At 39.0% G+C, this 19,109-nt stretch overlaps 1 protein-coding gene across 1 annotated transcript in view; it reads right to left on the bottom strand.

Moving 5' to 3' along the window:
* Nucleotides 1-19,109, bottom strand: part of BRIP1 (BRCA1 interacting DNA helicase 1) — a 134,837-nt gene that overhangs the window by 71,520 nt on the left and 44,208 nt on the right. The window contains exons 9-15 of the mRNA XM_073315419.1: nucleotides 18,589-18,810; nucleotides 17,427-17,626; nucleotides 12,522-12,654; nucleotides 11,753-11,907; nucleotides 10,638-10,809; nucleotides 10,384-10,524; nucleotides 9,768-9,929 (exon numbers count right to left, since the gene is read on the bottom strand). Of these exons, the coding sequence (XP_073171520.1) occupies nucleotides 9,768-9,929; nucleotides 10,384-10,524; nucleotides 10,638-10,809; nucleotides 11,753-11,907; nucleotides 12,522-12,654; nucleotides 17,427-17,626; nucleotides 18,589-18,810 (1,185 nt within the window). The remainder of the gene's footprint in view (nucleotides 1-9,767; nucleotides 9,930-10,383; nucleotides 10,525-10,637; nucleotides 10,810-11,752; nucleotides 11,908-12,521; nucleotides 12,655-17,426; nucleotides 17,627-18,588; nucleotides 18,811-19,109) is intronic.

The following is a 19,109-nucleotide window of genomic DNA, read 5'->3' as shown; positions in this document are numbered from 1 at the left end:
ACATTCTTTTCCATTTTAAAAATACACCCCACAACAAAAAATGGATCAACTGCTGGAAATTATATATGGCTAAAAGGTCTCATGTGAATGCAATATAACAAAGGATTGGTGGCTTTTCAGATATTATCTATTCTACTTGTGTCATGTCATTACTGCTTTTGCTATTGATCTGTCAAAGCAAAATGATTTGATATGGCACCATAGTTACAGAATGAACTTCAAAGAATTATCAATTTTGTATTGCAATACACAATAATACAACTGCTGTGAAAATTACAGTTTAAAAGCAGCAATTATGGATGTAAATGCATAATAGGTTTTAGATAAAATAGTTTTAAAGCCTGAATCAAGTTCAACAATTTCTAAGAGACTCACAAGAAAAAAACACCCTAAACTATTTTATATCATTTTAGATTAGAACCCATGACATCGCTGAAATCTTGTCTACACACTATATACAGCTATTTGGTACAGCATACTGTATAGTACACACCATCACCCTACAACTGTCAAGCAGAACTTTGCCAGACCAACTGAAAAGTTAAAACATATTGAAAAAGGTCCTGAATATCACATGGAGAGGAAATATGATTAAAGTCTGAATCAATGAAAGACATTTGCCTTTTGAAAGGTAAAGGAGGAAATGAAGAAAGAGGAAAACAAAGAAAACTATGTATCATACTCAACTGATTAATCATTTTCTTTATATTGGTGAAGCTTGTAAACTGAGAAACTCAAAACACTTTGAACAATTGTCTTATTTTTAAATTTTATTTAAAAAGTTATGAATCAACATTCAAAGGAAATCAACAGGGGCTCATAGAAAGGACTAAAATATTACAATTTATTGTAAATAGATCCCAAAGAAAGGTCAGTTAACTCATCATGATGGATCATCACTAAAATTTATAAGCATTAGCATTCTTCTCCTTGCCGGGTACTTTGACTTTGATATGACACATATTGAATGAATCATCTCAGATGCTGGCACTAGGCAAGATATATCTTAATGCAGACAGGTCGGCGACATGAACCCTAATGGCCCTTATCTTAATCTTGTTTAAAAGCATCTTAGATTTCTGAGTAATCTTTTCACTTTCTGATATTCTCTTTTATAGAGTGTTTTTGCTAGAGTTGCTACTGATTTTAACATAAATGCATTTTTGTTCCATAATATCATCAGTTTGTTTTCCAGTAATGTATTAACCTTCAAAAATTGTGTCTTGACTTGCATTTTAATAACTGTAAAATTTATCCTAATTTACTTTCAAAGTAAAAGTGACAGAATTTTGATTGTCTGTACATTACTGCAGGTTCAATATAAGAGCAGGATGTGAAGCTATGAGATATTTGTGTGTGTGAGATGCATTGTTTCCATCTCATATGTATATTTTACTATACTGGGTTATTAATCTCAGATATCTGGCATATGTAATATGCAGCGATTTTTTTTAAATAGTGGTTTTACTAAGAAAAGGCTTGTTTTTATTTATTGAAATACTATTTGAATAGGGTAAAAAAAATCAAACCTCCCTACAATTACCTTTTCTCTGTTCATATTATATTTAGTTAACTTATACCATGTAGAAATAGCAGGGTTGTAGCAACTTTCAAGAAGTCATCTGCACAGAAATGATGGACAAGACCTAATTTAGCAGCTGCTTCGATAAAATTTTAGGAAGTGCCACTGCAAAAATTCAAAGCAAAGTTCTGAAGATTTTAAAATTCAGAGATTAGAAATAGCAGCAATTCTCTGAAGAGAGAGCTGGCAAAATGTCATTGAAGTAAGTGCAGGTGGTACGTCCCAAAAGTCAACTCAGCTCTGTCTCTCTCAAGAAGCAAATGTATCAGCTTAAGTCTCCTAAAGAGCTCTAAGGGTTCTACACAGCAATGAAAGCCCGGGCTTGAGCCCAGGCTCAAGCTTAATCCCCCTTGCGTCCACACTCCTACTGTGCTAGCCTAGGGCTCTGACCTAGGGTCTGAATCAGTGTTAAGCTGGGACGTACAATCCAAGCCCTATTGCTTTCTTGTGTGCACATGGCCCTGGCTTGACTCAGGCCCAGAAGTCCTCCAGATGGATCCCCAGCTTCCCAACGGCACATAAGCAGCATGGCAGGCAGGCAGCGCAGCGGCATTAGTGCCTGGTGAAGGGCACCGCCTGTTCCTGCTCCTCTCATGGAGGCAGCAGCTCCTGCTCTGTCTCTTCTTTGCTGCTGTGCGGAGCTTGCCCAGAGCAGGGAGCAAAGCTGACAGGCGGGAGGTGATTCCTAGCTGCCAGGATGTTGGGGGTCATCCCTCCACTGGACGTGCTGAGCCAAGAGGTCCACTGCTCCCCTTCCCTGCAAGGCAGCTGCTGGGTGCCCCTCCACCCTGTGGACCTTGCTTCCAGGCTTTCCCTGCCTTCCTGGGCTGCGTTTGCAGGGGCACCCAGGAATGCAGCACCAAAACCTCCCCACAGCAAGAAGGAGCCGGAGCCACCGCTACAGAAGGCTGGAGGGAGGTTTTGGGGCTGGCTCCCACTCGCCACACCATCAGTGCATGCAGCCCCAGCAATCCTTCATACACAGCCCCATGGTGGGCAGCGGGGGCCCATAAGCAAGGGCCAGAGAGTGGAGCAGGGACTAAGTGGCTGCCCTGCAGGGAGGAAGAGCAGCAGAGCTCCCAGCTCCGCATGGCCAGGGGAGGGATGACCCCCAACATGCTGGTCACTCCCCCTCCCTGCAGGGCAGCCGCCTGGTCCCCATTCTGCTTTCTGCCCTCCTGCCCTCGGAAATATAAATATATAAGCTGCAGGGGCGCCTGAACAGTGTGCACTGTCAGGGTGGCATGTGGGAGCCAGCCCCAAAACTTCCTCATCGTCTTCCATGGCAGCAGCTCCAGATCCTCCTCGCTGCTGTGCAGAGCTTACCCAGAGCAGGGAGCAAAGCTGACAGGCAGGAGGCGGCTCCCAGCTGCCAGGATTTGGGAGTCATCCCTCCCATAGCCATGCTGAGCCAGGAGCTTTGTTGTTCATCTTCCCAGCAGGCAGTTGCTTGGTCCCCACTCCACCATCTCTTGCTTGACCTTCATGGGCCTGCGTGTGCAGAAGTGCCCAGGCAGCATGCACTGTCAGGGCGGTGAGTGGGGACCAGCCCCAAAACTCCCCCCAAAGCCTCCCAGGTATCCCTGCATCACAGGGTGCAGCAGGGGCAGGAATAAGAGAACTTGGGGGGCTGGAGAACAGCTTAGTGTCAAGTTGACATTCTCAATGCAATTATGTTCGAAATTATGTTTCTGAATGTATGTGTGTCTAAAGGCTGAGAAGGGTACATTTTTTTAATACAAAAGGATGTCACTCCTTTAGATGAACAGGAGGACATTTCCACTGAATGAGGTCATTGTACTTCTGCAATAGATGTTGCTATATCTTGCACATAATTGCTTCATTGGGACTTCATTCAAAAAGAGCTCTTCCAGCTTGGAGTATGAACATCCAGAATTTATGAAATCATAGTTAGTAGAAAAAGGCACAGTTGACAAATATATTTCAATTTAATTTTTCATTGTAAATATATAAGCTGCATACTGAACAATGACTACCCATCATGAAATCCCTACTTCTCATTGTTCACAACTGACCAAACACTAAAATCTCACATATGTTTGAAATATTTCAATTGTGTGAAAATATATACCGATTTATATATTCTCAATGTTTTGTTAGACCAACAGCAGACCTTCTGTGCAAGCATAGTGTTCTATCATCATATCACAGTGGTACCTTTAGGAATGAAAAAGTGTTTGTTCCTTTAATATATTTATATTTACCTTCTCTATGCAAAAATCTATCGTAAGGAGGAATAATCTGGAATAACAAATTATATATATAGAATTTTCAAAGTATTACTGGTGATTGACAACAGTAATTTACAGAAATTATTCATATAAGATGTATAAGGAGAAAGCATTTTTAGTGGGATACTATAAGCTCCTTTTACAAGGATGATATGATACAATACAATACAACAAAAGTTAAAGAATGAATCAAGCTTGGCAAACTGAATAATAAAATGTGTAACTACTATATCTGTTCTTTTATTAGTCCACTTAATATGACAAAGTATATGGAAAGGGAGAGAGAAAATACAGCTGATGTTGGGAAAATATCTTGTCAAAAACTTTTTTTTAAATGGGTTACTATAAAGTAGTTTGGGGTCAAAATTTTATATACATTAAAATCCTTATAGTATGGTGGGGTAATGTCCTACAGATCAGTGTTTCTCTACCTTTTTGATATCAGTGACCCGCTTACTGCCTTCCTAAACTGTCAGGGAGATCGGCAGGGACTGGCACCAGTCGACAGACTGGTCACTGAGAAACTCTGATATAGATTCTAAACATCTATTTTTAAGGGCCAGTCTTCAGTGGAATGTGGGCAAATCACCATTCCAATCCAATGGAAGTAGGAGAAACATGCAAGAGACTCTGATTTCTCCCAAAGGAAAATCTACCTAAATTGAAACTTGCAACTGACAGAAAAATTGAGGCCTTTAATGGATGCTTTTTGCACCTGTTAGCACTGGAAGCAGTAAATAACCACAATGCTAGTTTCTATAGCAAATGAGCATTGGTCACATAAATTTCACCTGAGATGTTTCATCAGCAGCAGTCAGCTTCCTCTCAATATGGTTAGTTTAATGCAGTCTTTGACTGGCATCTCCTTATTAGCACATCAACGTTTTCAAACTTGCTGCTACTTGTTCTTAAGGTCAGGGAACAAGAAGTCTGGGGTGTTTCTTTTCTGCTAGACTTTTTATGTGATCTGGAGTATGTCATTGTATTTCTTGGCACCTCAATTTCCACAGCAGTACAATGGGGATAACGCTTTTCTATTTTCACATGGTTTTGGAAGGACACATTCATTAATGTTTGTAAAGTAATTTGAAATCTTCAGAGAGAAATGTACTTTAGAAGGCTAAGTATTACTTACATTATAGCTGATTCCTAATTATTTCTTTCCAGACTGGGGAATTCAGGTGGTTTCATTTGCTCCACTTTTGCCACATATGGTTTTTATTTCTGACACCATGTAACAAAGGTGCAACACACAGGTACTGATAATAGATTACTCCTTATTTCCTGGCTCTAGTCACTTGACATTGTTCACGGATACAAACTGCATCAAGTAGCATGGTTCCTTCGTCTCCCAAATCCAATAACTACTATTACAACATCCATTCTTTACTCTTATGCCTGAGTGTTAAATCATAGATCAGAGCTCTCCCCAAAATAGGCAATACACAGATATTTTATAAACTCTAATATTCAGAGGCTAGTTTCAACCTGGCAACTTCTCTTTATATAAATAAGGAAGAAAACATTTAAAGTGCTAGAAATGCTACACTGATCTGTAGCACTTCATGTCACTTTAAATGAAATACATAATGTGCTTTTATGGGAAATTAATTTAATTCCATTTATGAAGTAGCAACTCCTGATGCTTCTCCCTTTGAGAACTAACAAGCAGGTTATCAGGTTTCATAAACGAGAGACATGCACATGTATTTAGCAAATCACCACAATGCCTTAAACTTCAGAGGTATTCCAAACATGAGGTTAAGAGTGTGCTTGTTTGAATCTGGTCACTAGTTTATCCACTGGGGAAAAAATGAGGTGATGTTTGTGACAAATAGGGGAATTTTGGTAATATTTGTATTATTCCACAGTGTACCTCAGTTTCCCCTCTGTACTTTGTACTACTGTGCACAGAGTATGAAGGGAAAGGACAAGATGTTGGACTCACATAGCTGCCTGGCTGGAGACCACAGTCACTAATGAACTGAATAGGGTCTCCACACGTGAATGGAAGATCCAGAAGAGACCGTGGAAACACCAACGGCTGGGACAGTCACACCTAGCTACCAATGGCCAAGAGGAGATTTTTCCTCACCTCTCAATAGGGAAAGAGAGCAATGGCCTTGCACTGGAGAACAAAGGGATACAGTGACAGGTGTTCATGCCACAAACTGGACTCACAGAGAGACAGCACCTCTCACCTGGGCCTGACAAAGGGAGGGACAGAGAAAGGAAAACCAAGATGGTTCCTACAGCAGCATGGCTCAAGAGATCCCTGGTGTTGGGGACTGTCTTAACCTTTGCTTTCCTATGTTAACCTGAGGACTTCCTGATGCAGTATTCTGTTGACTAATAGGGATATTTTAAAATTACATTTCCCATATTTCTCTACTGCTGCCCCTTTTTATGTCATTTCTTTCCTTCTGCATTGGGCTGTCTTGTAGGACTGGGAAATTAATATGGTCAAAAAATGGGAAAAACATCTTAGATTTTGTAAACTTATCACAGGAGTAAGAAGAAATTTCTCTCCATCATCATGTACAGCATTGCGTAATTGCCAATTTGCATTCAGAGGTTCTCTATCAGGATTTTCAGAGGCAAGATTCTATGTTTCATGGACTGTATCTGGTATAGTAAATCTTATGTTCTGAAAACTTTGATTGCATCATTTACATTTAGGTAGGATTCATATTATCTGAATAAATTCTAAGGTAATGTTTTCTTGCTAAATCATTGTTGTGGGATCTCACATTCCCTGTTGGAATAGGTTAGTTTTTCTGAGGGCTAACACAATTCTTATTTCAGTCCCAGGTTATACTCTGGAGTGAGAGGGGAACATTTTTCTCTCTTACTGGTTTGATGGGCTTGAGTTTTAGAATCCAAGTGTACTGTAATACGGATTTATTTATTTAGAATTTTAGCTTGATGAAGTTAGACCAGGAGGGGAGAGTCTCTGAGTGATGTGATAAGATGTTCAGTTCTAATTTTAGTTTTGTTGGTGAATTTTTAGTTTGTCTAGACTTATCATTTTTAGAGCCACTGAGCCTCCACAGCTCACACAGAAGCTCTGCTATTGGCTGGGTGGAATGTTCTAGCTCAGTGGTTCCTTCGTGACTTCAATTTATAAAAATCAGGCTACTTTTATGTCAGTGCCTCACTTTAAGCCCCTCAGTTGGAAAAATTTGGTCCGTGAGCCTGGAGATATTGGTAGGCACTTCTTAATAAATCAAAACATATATAAATAGATACGAGTGTGTATCTGGAGCTCCACACTCCATGGATGATGATGATACTAAATGTGCAAAAGTTAGAAAAATCACTTGTTCCATAGTAACCGTAAGGCCTTTATTGCATATTTTTGTTTATAAAGTCCTAAAAGTTGAACCCACATATAGTTTAACAAAATACTAGATACATTTAAGTGGTTGAATTCAAGTTGCCGTGGGAAACAATTACATTTCCTGACTTTTCCATTTAAAATCTGGCCCATATGATTATATTAACATCGTATTTATATTTAATACTTTTGTAGGTGTCTGTCTGTATTTTGGAGTTTTAAGTAATTCTGAAATTTATATTTATCAATACCTTCGCTAAGTCCATGGAAGTGCCTCCACAAAGAAAAAACACGTAGGGTATGTATACACCGCAAACAAAACACCCATGTCTGGCCTGGGTCATCTGACTTGGGCTCACAGGGCTTGGACTGTGAGGCTCTAAAACTGCAGTGTAGACATTTGTGCTCAGGCAGAAGCCCAGGTTCTGAGATCCCAAGGGTCCTAGGGATTAGGCTTCAGCCTGAGCCCAAATATCTACACTGCAATTTTATAGCCCTGCAGCCTGAGCCCAAGTCAGCTGACCTGGATCAGCCACAGGTGTTTTATTGCAGTGTAGACATGCAGTTAATGTTTTTTTGTCAGTAGTCCTTTCAGTGAAGCGTAAGGTCAATTGAGATTTTTGAAGGGGGAGGGGACAACCTGAGCTGATCAGCAGTTTCTTTCATTCTTTACTAAATATGCCAAGTCTTACTCTGATCTCAAGGTCTCTAAGCATTTTCAATTGAGATAAGTTTTACTCTCAAAAAATAAATCTTTTAGCAAATATCTTTTGTTCATACACACAAAAAACAACTTCCACACAACATATACATCACCACTGTCACAACTATTGCTCTACGTAAATACATCACAAACTGAAATAATGCCTGGGATTCAATTTTAGATATAAAATTAGAAGACAATTTAAGATTTATTTTCAGCTTGCTAGTCTTGCACATTTATACATGTGGTTTTGTGAATTAGAATGATGGATTATAGTTTGTAGTCTGCCTTTTTCTACCAATTCTACATTGTATGGTCTAATGTGGTCACCTAATGGTTATTTCTAGTAACTGCACTGATGACACAAAAGGACATTGTCTTTTTATCCATTCCTTCAGGTTTTAAATTACTCTTCCTCGTGGGACATCTGACATCAGCAAAATGGTCAGAAATCTGGAACTGAATCAGCAACTCCAAATGGTGCAGTTTTTCCAGTGATACCAGGTTTGATTTTTAAAAGGTTTACATTAAACCACTGTTGATTTTACTAAATTGTTTACCGCAATCCAACCACAGTTACAGTTGGATGAAACAAACAGACCTGTACTCCTAATTACATTGCACATTTATACTGTTCCTCAAATTTGAGTTCTGTATAACAATAAAAACTATGGGAAAAGAATACAAACTTTCATTTTTTATCACTGAGGTATAGTCTTAGCCATATGATACACCCTCCTATCAACAATAAAATTTAGTAATACATGCTTTGAAATAAAGAAAATTGATCCCTTGGGACAGTGGGCTTTGTCCAATTTCCACTTGATTCAATAAAACACTGCTAAAATCCATAGCAAAGTAAAATGAAACAATAATCAAAAGAAGGAGAAATGAAATGGCTGTATATTATATACAAACAGCATATAAAGATAATGCAAAAAGCATCCTAATTGCTGAGTCAATGTACATGACAAAGTTGCCTTTGATGATAGGCAATTGAATGGTAAGAGTTTTTTTAAAACTGGTTTTAAAAACCTAGACAGTTCAAGGAAAAACACTGAAAATCATATCTTTCTGCAACATCTTTCCTCCAATACCCTGAACAAACCTCACTGAATTAAGTTAAATCTTACTATATTAAGTGTATGTACCACTATGGGCCAGGGGTTGTATGTATTTCCATGAGTGAGGGGGAACACAGCCGCCAGGCAGAATTGGGCAAATTCACTCAGGTTGTAACATGTCCCAAGAGGCACCATCACCTTGAAAGGACTGGTATACACTATCGTACTGGGGAATTCACAGTACAGGCAGGAGATTGTGCAGCCTGGAAATACCTTGGTCTGGAAGAAGAAAGAGGTGTGTCTGCCAAAGAAAGGAGACAGCTGGGGAGCTGGAAGCCTAAGAGTAGGTGCCCTTGCTAGACCAAGGAGGGGGAATATGGGCGAAGTTGCCCTGAACTGTGACACTTTCTATCCAAGATTTATTTTCATACTGAGATCCCTTTCTACCACATGCCAAATGCACATAAGCACACTTGCTCTGAGGACCAAACCAGTCTTTTCTGGATGACTGTGATCAAAACAACAATATTCCTAGTATTCCTTTCAGAGTAGCAGCCGTGTCAGTCTGTATTCGCAAAAAGAAAAGGAGGACTTGTGGCACCAGTCTCTAAGGTGCCACTAGTACTCCTTTTCCTATTATTCCTATAATGAAACAAAACATACCTTGCACAAAAAACAAACTTGTAACCAAACAACTACAGGATCCGAGCAATTCCAACATGGACACGGCTGTTGTCTCTATGTTTATGTATAGGGATAAAAAGTTAGAGAGCGAATCTTTAAGTAGGGTTTTTAAAAGAGAGAAGAATATGAATTAAAATTTCCTTACTTTATAAGATGGCAAAAAGCATAAGACCCCTTGGTCAACAGTTTGACACACTGAAAGCAGAAGTGCTCCCACTTCATCCTGGAATTCAAAGGTCTCTGTATGCTGGAATGTGGCATGCAGCTTCCGACCCTTGGGGCCTGCCCCAATGGTGCCAACCCAAACCTGTTGTATTAATATTTCAATGTTATATACATATTTATACCAAATTAATAGGGAAATGTAAAAACTAAAGTAAATAAAATACTGAGATTATTTCTGAACAGATTAATGCTAAGGAACAAGAATATAAAATCGAGAGACAGAGAAAGGAGTGTAGCAAGTCACCAAAGTGAGAGGTGCTGTTACCAGTAGTGTTTACTTTTTAGCTGTACTGGTGAAATAATATTTACTTACTATTACTACTTTTATTTAAGATTATTATGTATCAACCATAGTTTCATTTAAACACTTAGTTGACAACTTTCTCAATGCAAGTAAATGTCTATTTTACTCTTTCCATTTTGAGTTATAGAAATAGAACGAGTTTATATGGTCTTCATTTTAACTTGCCATTTATTGCTTATTTTATAATGAATATTAAAGTTTCAGGAGTGAAAGCAATGCTGCAAACATTTACCTGAGAGTTATGAATAACATGATTTGCCTCAAGCTGGATAGTAAACTTCACACCAAGTTCTGAAGAAAATGAGTCCATTGGAGAGAGCGTACCAGACGTGAGAACAATTGTCCTGACATTACCACTTAAATCTGAAAAGGCCTAAGGAAAATTAAAAAAACAAATTAGTAAAATCAGTACAAACTATTATATTTGTATTTGTGATCAAATGAGGGTCAGTAAGGAGTTTCTGGCTCACTTTGTACTTAGCTTACCACAGCTGGATTCAAGCACCAAAAGTTAAGCGTATGGACTGCTATTTTCTGCTGTGAACTCCTCTGATGTTTTGGTTGTGCAAAGAAAGCATTTTTATCTGGAATATCAAGTTGCTTTTCATTTGTCCAAACATATGTTTGTTGCAAAGCAACTCTGTAGTCATCTGCAAATCTATACAGAAGTAAATTAATATAACTGGTAAATAGACGTAACCTGCACTAGTGTTTGTTAAATGTATATTTCATAAATCTGTCATGTGGGTTCAGCATTAAACTCTGAAAAACCAAAACCAGTGTTGACACAATGTGGTTCCACCTTAAGCATCCAGCCTAATGCTGTACCAAACTCTGCCTATAATAAAATGAGCTGGCAACTGTGCATTCAATATATGGAAGAACGTACTCTACACTAGAAACAGAGAATATGATTTAAGATATAAGGTTCAAAAGTTATATGACTTTCCATTTAAGAAACATAAAGAGCCTCTATAATTGCTAAGCCATGTATTACAGAATTAGTTCTAAAACAAAATATTTAATAGCTACAGTTGGCTTTAAGAGTGAAGGTATCAAAAGAGTAGTTTAATTATTTTAAATTAACATTAAAGTGATCTAAAGTGCAGACTGGAGTTAGGCAACATGCCAAGAAAATATTCTAGTCTGACCTTTAGAGAAACCACTCTCAACATTTTAGTTATATAAAAAAGAAAATTAATTTGGTGATATCAACCTACTACTTATTGGATGTTTACCCACAAGAGAAATTTTTTTGGCACAATCCTGTTTAATCGGTAGGTTTTGCTCAGGAGAAACCTGACACTGAAATAAATAACAGAGGTGCTGAATAGTTGAGAAAGAGACAACTTGGCAAAGAAGCAGGAACATGTTTGTACTATGCATGCCTCCACTCTGCTTGGCTCTTACAAGTGCTCATTTTTTATCATGTATACCAAAACTACCCAAATGTCTTGGGGAAAATATTATTTTTGCCATCTTTCCATCTTCATATAAACAATCAGATGTTTACAAAAATACACTCACTTGCAATTTAAATATATCTGGTAAAAAGGAGAAAGAAAAAAAGTCCACAATTCAGGCTATATATTTCCACCAACCTGTTGTTATCTTTAAAAAGATATAGTAGAACCATGAATAGCCCTTTTAGCATAATCTGAGTGGCAGGGCTCACAATAGGAACCTCAATAAGCTCATCTCCTCCATGAAGATTCGATACTTTTTCTTCTTTTTCAAGGACAGCAGCAAAATGTTTCTGCAACAGGCAAACTCCTCATTAATATAATCCTAAAAATATTCCCAAAACAAATGCATACAAATCAAGTATTCACCACAGTATTTTAAAACAACTTCTCTCAATACAGCTAGAGAAGTTAGACTGAAGATAAAAATCTTAATACTTAACTCAGTGCTTTCAATGTGATTGGTACTGTACAGAAAGAAAGAACTGGCTGAAGCATGCAGTAAATATGATTTGTTAGTCAATCTGAATGCAGATGGTCAGTAAAGATAGAACTAAGAGTCATTCCATTGTCACAATTTTTGAATAATAATCTGATCACTGTTATTCTTTGGTAGAACAGAAATAAAGTAATTATAAGACCATTGTAATAAGCTCAGTGTCTGCTACTTTGAAAATAAATTAGTAGATTTAAAACTTGATTCACCACTCACACTTCTTTTACACAGGTGTGACTGTACTAGTTTCTGTGGATTTACATTTGATTTTCATCATACACACTTTTGTACAACAGCTTTGAGAAACTGGACTGGATTTAAAAGAGCACAAGTAGTGTAAGGGTATTTTAAAACATGAAACCAAATAATATTATGCATTTTTATAATAATGTCTGTAACATAAAACTCTACCTGCAGGATAGGAAATGTAGCATTTGTTATTCCCATATTGTGCAAAATGGTGAGCATTTCCTTTCCACTCCAAACTTTACAGGAGGTTTCATATCCCCTTTCTTTAAGTTGACCAGAGCTTTCCTGTAGCCAACTACAAATGAAGAGAGTAATAAAAATTTTAAATAATTCCTGCATTAATTTCAATGATCCTGTATGACAATTTTCAGGAAGCTAAATTGAATGAACTTCACAAATTGTACCATACTCCTGTGATATTATTAATAATTATTTTAATTTAATATCTTTAATCAAAAGGTTGAGGGCTCTGCATTTTGGGTCTGATTCTGTTCTCCCTTCTGCTAGTTTTACACCATTGAACTGCACTGACTTTAATGAGAGATACTTCTGATGTATGCTGGTGGATGTCGAGAAAAATCTGTCCCTTAGTGTTGACATTTCCCCCCCGCTCCATATATTATTTTTTAACTTTATTTAAAAAGGGCATAAAAATATAACTTGTTTCTTTAATTGGTCAGGAATACATAGGAAACATTTGTGTAGCCTTGCACCAAACCTTATTTTAAGCTATTATGCTTTACAGACCATTCATTACCTCTGTAATTGGTATGATTAAGGAAAGAGTGACAACCTGCACCATACATGCTAAGTATTTCCAAGATGAGTTAAATCAGCCTAATTAAACCACATCCCTTCATTCCAGCCACGGAGGAAGAAAGACTGGATGCAAGAACCCTTTTGCTAGTATAAGCTGTGTTTCCACTAGGGGAACTGGCAAACCCATTCAAGTGTAGGAAAGGGCACTAAAACATGTGCTTAAGTACTTTCTAGAATCAAACATCGGAGACTTCTTTTAAACGGACGTAGAATTTTGCTGGTTACTCACTTAACGGGCCCAGACCTGCCAGTTTGTGCAAAAAGATAATACTAATTATTGGTCATTTACACCCAGTCTCTTGCTTTCCACCCGCTGCTTTCCCTACGGTTGGCAGACTTGACAAGAGAATCAACCTGAGTTTTTCTGATAAGGTTAAAAGGCCGGAGGCGGTCAAATCTCCAGCCTTGTTGCTCTCCTCTGCTGCTAAGAAGTTTAACATTTGAAAGACCCAACAAAGGAGAATTAGTAGCCACAGGGAAATTATTCTGTCTCAGTGGCACACAAATGTTAACCCTTGGCACCAAATGGAGAAGAAAAGAGGGTGAAGTTGAAGGTGTACCTAATCTCTAATATAAACAAGGACTTCCTAAATGAGCAACACTTCCTAGACCAATATTATAACAAAATGCTTGTCCCAAATGTAATTAAGATAAGCTCAATTAATATAAACAAAGCCACTTTTGTTATTTCTTATTGTTATTCCACTATTCAGATAGCTTTCTGATGAAGGAGGCAATCACTTAATTGGAATATTTGGACATGCACAGTTGGGTACCAGTTAGCAGCTACTATATACAGCACTGTACAGTCAAAATACAAAGGAGAATGAAATGGTGGCGGGTGGTGGAGGTTTATAAAAAGGGAGTAAAGGAAGTATTATTTACATCTTCAGCAGGGGTCATCCAATTACATTAATCGGCAACAGGTTTAAAACAAACATAAGGAAGTACTTCTTCACACAATGCACAATAAACCTGTGGAACTCACTTCCAGGGGATGTTGCGAAGGCCAAAAATATAACTGGCTTCAAAAAAGAATTTGATGTGTTCATGAAAGAAAGAAACATCAACGGCTATTAGCCAAGATTGTTAGGGATGCAGCCCATACCCTGGGTGTCCCTATCCCTCTGATTGCCAGAAGCTGGGACAGGACGACTGGCATAAATCACTTGATAAAATGCCCTGTTCTGTTCATTCACTCTGAAGCATCTGGCATTGGCTACTGTCGGAAGAGACGATATTGGGCTAGATAGACTATTGCTCTGCCCCAGTATGGCCGTTCTTACGTTCTAGATTGCATAAACTGCCCAGCTCTCAGGCAGGTAGACTGCTGGGAGTCTGGGCTGCTGGCAGCCTTGTTCTCAGGCTCCTCAAAAAGCCCAAATTATCCAGGCAAATCTGGGAGCCTTGGAAACACTTAGAAAGGTCAAAAAGAAATATTATTTCTATATTTTTCAAAACAAAACTTTGGAATTTTTCAATTTCAAGAAATTTCAATTGTTTGTTCCATTTCAGAATGAGTTTTATTCTTAACATTTCAGAATTTCCCATAGAATGTGAATTCCAGTTTCCAATCAGCTCTGTGGTGGCATTAAACTGCCTTAACACAAAATTATGCTTTCTCTTCCTGCAGTTCCCTGCTTCATTCACCATAAACCTTCCAAATTCTGCAACAAATGAGGCAGAGGTCCTACAGGCATGAGCTTCATTCACTACACAACCATGATTCAGTCCCATCCATACATCCTGTGCACTAACGGACAGCCCCTGTAGGGAAAAAAAACAACCCAGTATTGGATAGGCAACCTGAATTCTGGCATTTCCTAACTCAAGTGCTCGACTCTGAAACCTTCGCATTCTTTTAATGTAGGAAATTTTAACCAAAAATACCTACGTTTTTAAAAAAACTTAAACATTGAAAAAACACAACTGCATCGTGTAGAACCACATGCAGGGGTGAAAGGAAGCCGGTAAGGGCCGGTATGGCAGACCTGTAAAAAGTGGCTGCAGGCACCGGCCCGTACACGCTTGACTTTAAAGCGCTGCTGTGGCTTTTTTAACATCGCTGTCTCCCCTCCTGCTGGCAGCTATGGGGGGGGGATATGAGGGGGGAGCAAAAGGAGCTGCTGCCCTGGGGCTGGCAATTTAAAAGAGTCCGGGGCTCCGACCGCTGCTATTGTTACTGTGGCAGTGGCCAGAGCCCCGGACCATTTAAATCACCACTGGAGCCCCAGGCAGTGCAGGCCACTGCTGGCTGCAGGACCTGACTGACCTCAGTCCCGCCCCTTCTGCCCGAGGCCCGGCCCCTGGACCGGTAAGTCTTTGACGTTACTTTCACCCCTGACCACAACAAGCATGTGCATCCTCCACAACATCAGCAGGGTTGGGATCTTTAGATCCACAACACTATCCACTACCACTTAAGCTAATGGAGTAACTGGTAACAGAAGAAGGCTATTACTTCTCTGAGGACCTGGTACAAGAAGGAGATGGAAACAGAGAGACACATTTTACCAGAGGGTTTCACAGCTATCTGCTAGACAGCAAAGGAATGTTAAGACTCAGCAATAATAATTATAATAAATAATTATTATAAATAATAATGGGTTCAGTTCCAAGTTCTAGTGGTTATAGACCCCTCTGCCACTGTTCTCGCAACCTCTCCCTGCCCTCTTCTGCTTCTATACCCACCCTGTTCAGCTCCTACCCTGGTCCCCCTCCCACTCAGCTTGTGCCCTTGTCCGCCTGCTCTGTCTCCTTGTCTTGCCCCCAACTCTTGTCCATGTTCTTCTTCACCCATTCTGATCTTCTCCACGCCATGGCCCCTGACATTCGCCCTGCCCCCCTCCCCCCTCGGCTTCTTATTTCTTATTTCTTGCTCATCACCCCACCCCCACCTCTGGCTCCTATTCCTTATGCCTTGCCCCTCTTCCTCACCCCTGTACATTCAAGTCAGGTTGCTGCCTCCTCCCCCTCCACAACACATGGGCACCATCAGGGAGAGCACTGAGAAAACAGGATTCTCCCTGCTATCAGTTCCTGTGCATGGCTTCACAGTGGCTACTGGAAAGAACAACTGCAGGGAAAGTCCTACGTAGCTCCTGCAGCCAAGGGAGAGAACATGCCTAGTTGGTCTGTAGGGCCAAAACAAGCAGAGTCTCGCCATAAAAGAAGCTGAGAGAGGATCGCACATGCTCAGTGCAGACAGAATCTTTGGAGAATTTAGCTGCCAAACACTAACATGTCTCTACTGAGCATGTGCACACTGCAATTTTTCAGAGCCTTATAACTTGGCCAGATTTGGGCAAATTTTCACAGGGATGCTTGACACCAAGGTGACCCCACTTGCCAAATTTCAAGTTCTTGTTCTAAAGCATGGAGGCACTTCTCAGCAAAACAGTTGTGAGATTTTTTTTTTTAAACCATGGAAAAAGAACATTTCTCCCTGACCTGGTTCTCAGAAATGGCTGTTATATTAGGTGAAACTTAAAAAAAAAAAAAAATCAGCCTTAGGCAGACATCCTGTATGGGCAATTTTATCAGCCCAAACTGTTTGTGCTTGGCAAAATTACAGGCAAATGAAAAGTGTTGGGTAGCCCTAACTATCGGCGTTGCTACCTGCGCTGCCTTTAGTTAAAGCAAACCCCAATTGTCTTTTACTAAACCAACAGAGAATGTCTACTCTCAACACTTGAAAAACTGTTTGCATAGAATTTTTCTCTACCTTCAGCGTGGAAGATTTCCTCTGGGAACATAAGTTTCTCTAATGCTGACTTAACACTACTTTGTACTGATATAACATCTTCCATAGAAGGCTCACAAAGCATTTTACAAACATTAATTCTCACAAAATCCCTGTGATTGGCCTGATGGGGAAATGCACAGAAAATTTAGATGGATTTGCCCAAAGTCTTGGAGTAAAATTTTCAAAAGCACCTGAATAACCTAGGAACCTAAATCCCATTTTGAAAAAAAGTGAGTTAGGTGCTTAGGAGCTTAAGTTACTTCTGGAAATGGGACTTTTGAAAATATTCCCGTGATCCATTAGACAATTAATTTTCATAAATGCCGCAAATCCTTTTTGGGTGCCCAAAATCAGAAAAACAAGAGGTCTGGCTTGTGGACTATAGTGTTTGAGGTATATCTGTAAGTCTTCTTGTCAATTATGCAGTGTATCTTCTAGTACATGATATGAAAAAAAGACTATAAACAGTAGGTTTTGTTTTTTGTTTTTTTAAATAGCCTTACTTCATCAGACTGTAGCACACAGCCCGCAGGGGATCATGGTCCTTCCGTCTGATGTTGTTGACGACCATGGTATCAAGTTCTTCTCGAGCAAATCTCAGCTGTGTTTCTGTAACACTATAACTGGCTGACTCCCGTGCACAATCTTCAATATTATGAGCTTCATCTAAAATGACTACTTGATCTTTTAGGTTAATCTCCATCTGCAAAAGACAACAATTGTCCAGTAAAATGAGTAAACAACAGCCAGTAGGTTCATGTTTAAAAAAAGAATCTGTCCAAATTGTGTCACTTGTGCAAGCAATGAAAAGTGATTTTTTCAGAGCTTGACAGAATTTCTGCAGTATAGGAACTAGCTAGGTTTTTCACAAAACTGAAACCTGGTGCCAGCATAAATGACAGAATTTGGTCCTTACTTGTAAATACTATGGGAGCAGAGTTTGTAAAATGTACTTTTATGGTACTATATAATTAATAGCAAAAAGTACAGACATATTGAAATGTGATATATTTATTTATTTATTTTTAAATTAAATAAAAGTATTTTCACTTTTTACACCTTCCCTAAACCCCCATGCCCACTTCTTGTAGTTATGCCATCCTAGAAGTTTCTCTTCTGTTGTTGTGTGAAAAATCCACACAACTGATTAGCTACAATGGAAAAAACAGTGAAACTGACTATTACCAGAGGTACTGTCATATGTACAAAATAAGGAAATTGCAAAAGAAAAGAAAAATATTCTTTAATCTCTTTAATTTAGATGTTACTTGTAAACTAGCAAGCATTCAGACAGGAATGCAGTTTTAAGTTGACCATGTGCCTTTATCACTTTCTTTATTCATCTCACTTTAACTTCAGTCCGTGCAACAAACAAAATCTAGGGCTTGTCTCCTCTTACAACGCTGCAGCGGCACCACTATAATACGTAGTAAAGACACTACTTAGGCCGGCGGGTGAGTTTCTCCCATCAGCATAGATATCCACTTTTCCAACAGGCGGTAGCAAGGTCGATGGGAGAAACCCTTCTGTCAGCATAGCACTGTCTATGCCGAGGGTTAGGTTGGCATAACTATGTCGCACAGGGGTGCGGATTTTCCTGAGCGACGTAATTATACCGACATAAGTTCCTACTTTAGATCAAGCCCTACTTACAAATATACTTACACTCTCTCTTATTTGTGGATCCAGCAGGTAGTTGTAAGGACAAAATACAATATCTGCCCCCACCATGAGTTCTCGAGCTGCAAAATAGGCACATGCACGTAGCTTCTTTCCCAGGCTTACTAGATCTTCTATGTCCCAAGCCTGACACTTCTTACGCGCAAACTGTAGAGCATGATGTTCACTAATTTTATGCACACCATGGTAGTAAACACAGGACCCGCCCTAAAAGGAAATACGTGAGAGTTTGAAAACAAAATATTGTACTAGGAACAATGATGTACGTGAACTTACATTTTTTGTAAAACAAAAAACAAAACAAAAAAAACCCCTTATTTTGTAATCTTTTACTTCACCTCGATCACTGAGGTATTTTTAAAAGTGCTTGTTATCTTTTGGACTATAACAACAACAAATATAATGGCAGAAACAAAGCAGGCAAATATGACAGAATCTATAACCTATCATACATAAATCTGTAAGGTACATTTCAGAGTTTTTCCCCAGTGAACCCAAAGAAATTT

The sequence above is a fragment of the Lepidochelys kempii genome, chromosome 17 (assembly GCF_965140265.1).
Source record: "Lepidochelys kempii isolate rLepKem1 chromosome 17, rLepKem1.hap2, whole genome shotgun sequence".
In the NCBI taxonomy this organism is placed as follows: domain Eukaryota; kingdom Metazoa; phylum Chordata; order Testudines; family Cheloniidae; genus Lepidochelys; species Lepidochelys kempii.
The sequence above is the reverse complement of the archived record's forward strand: the minus strand, read 5'-3'. Positions and strand labels throughout refer to the sequence as shown.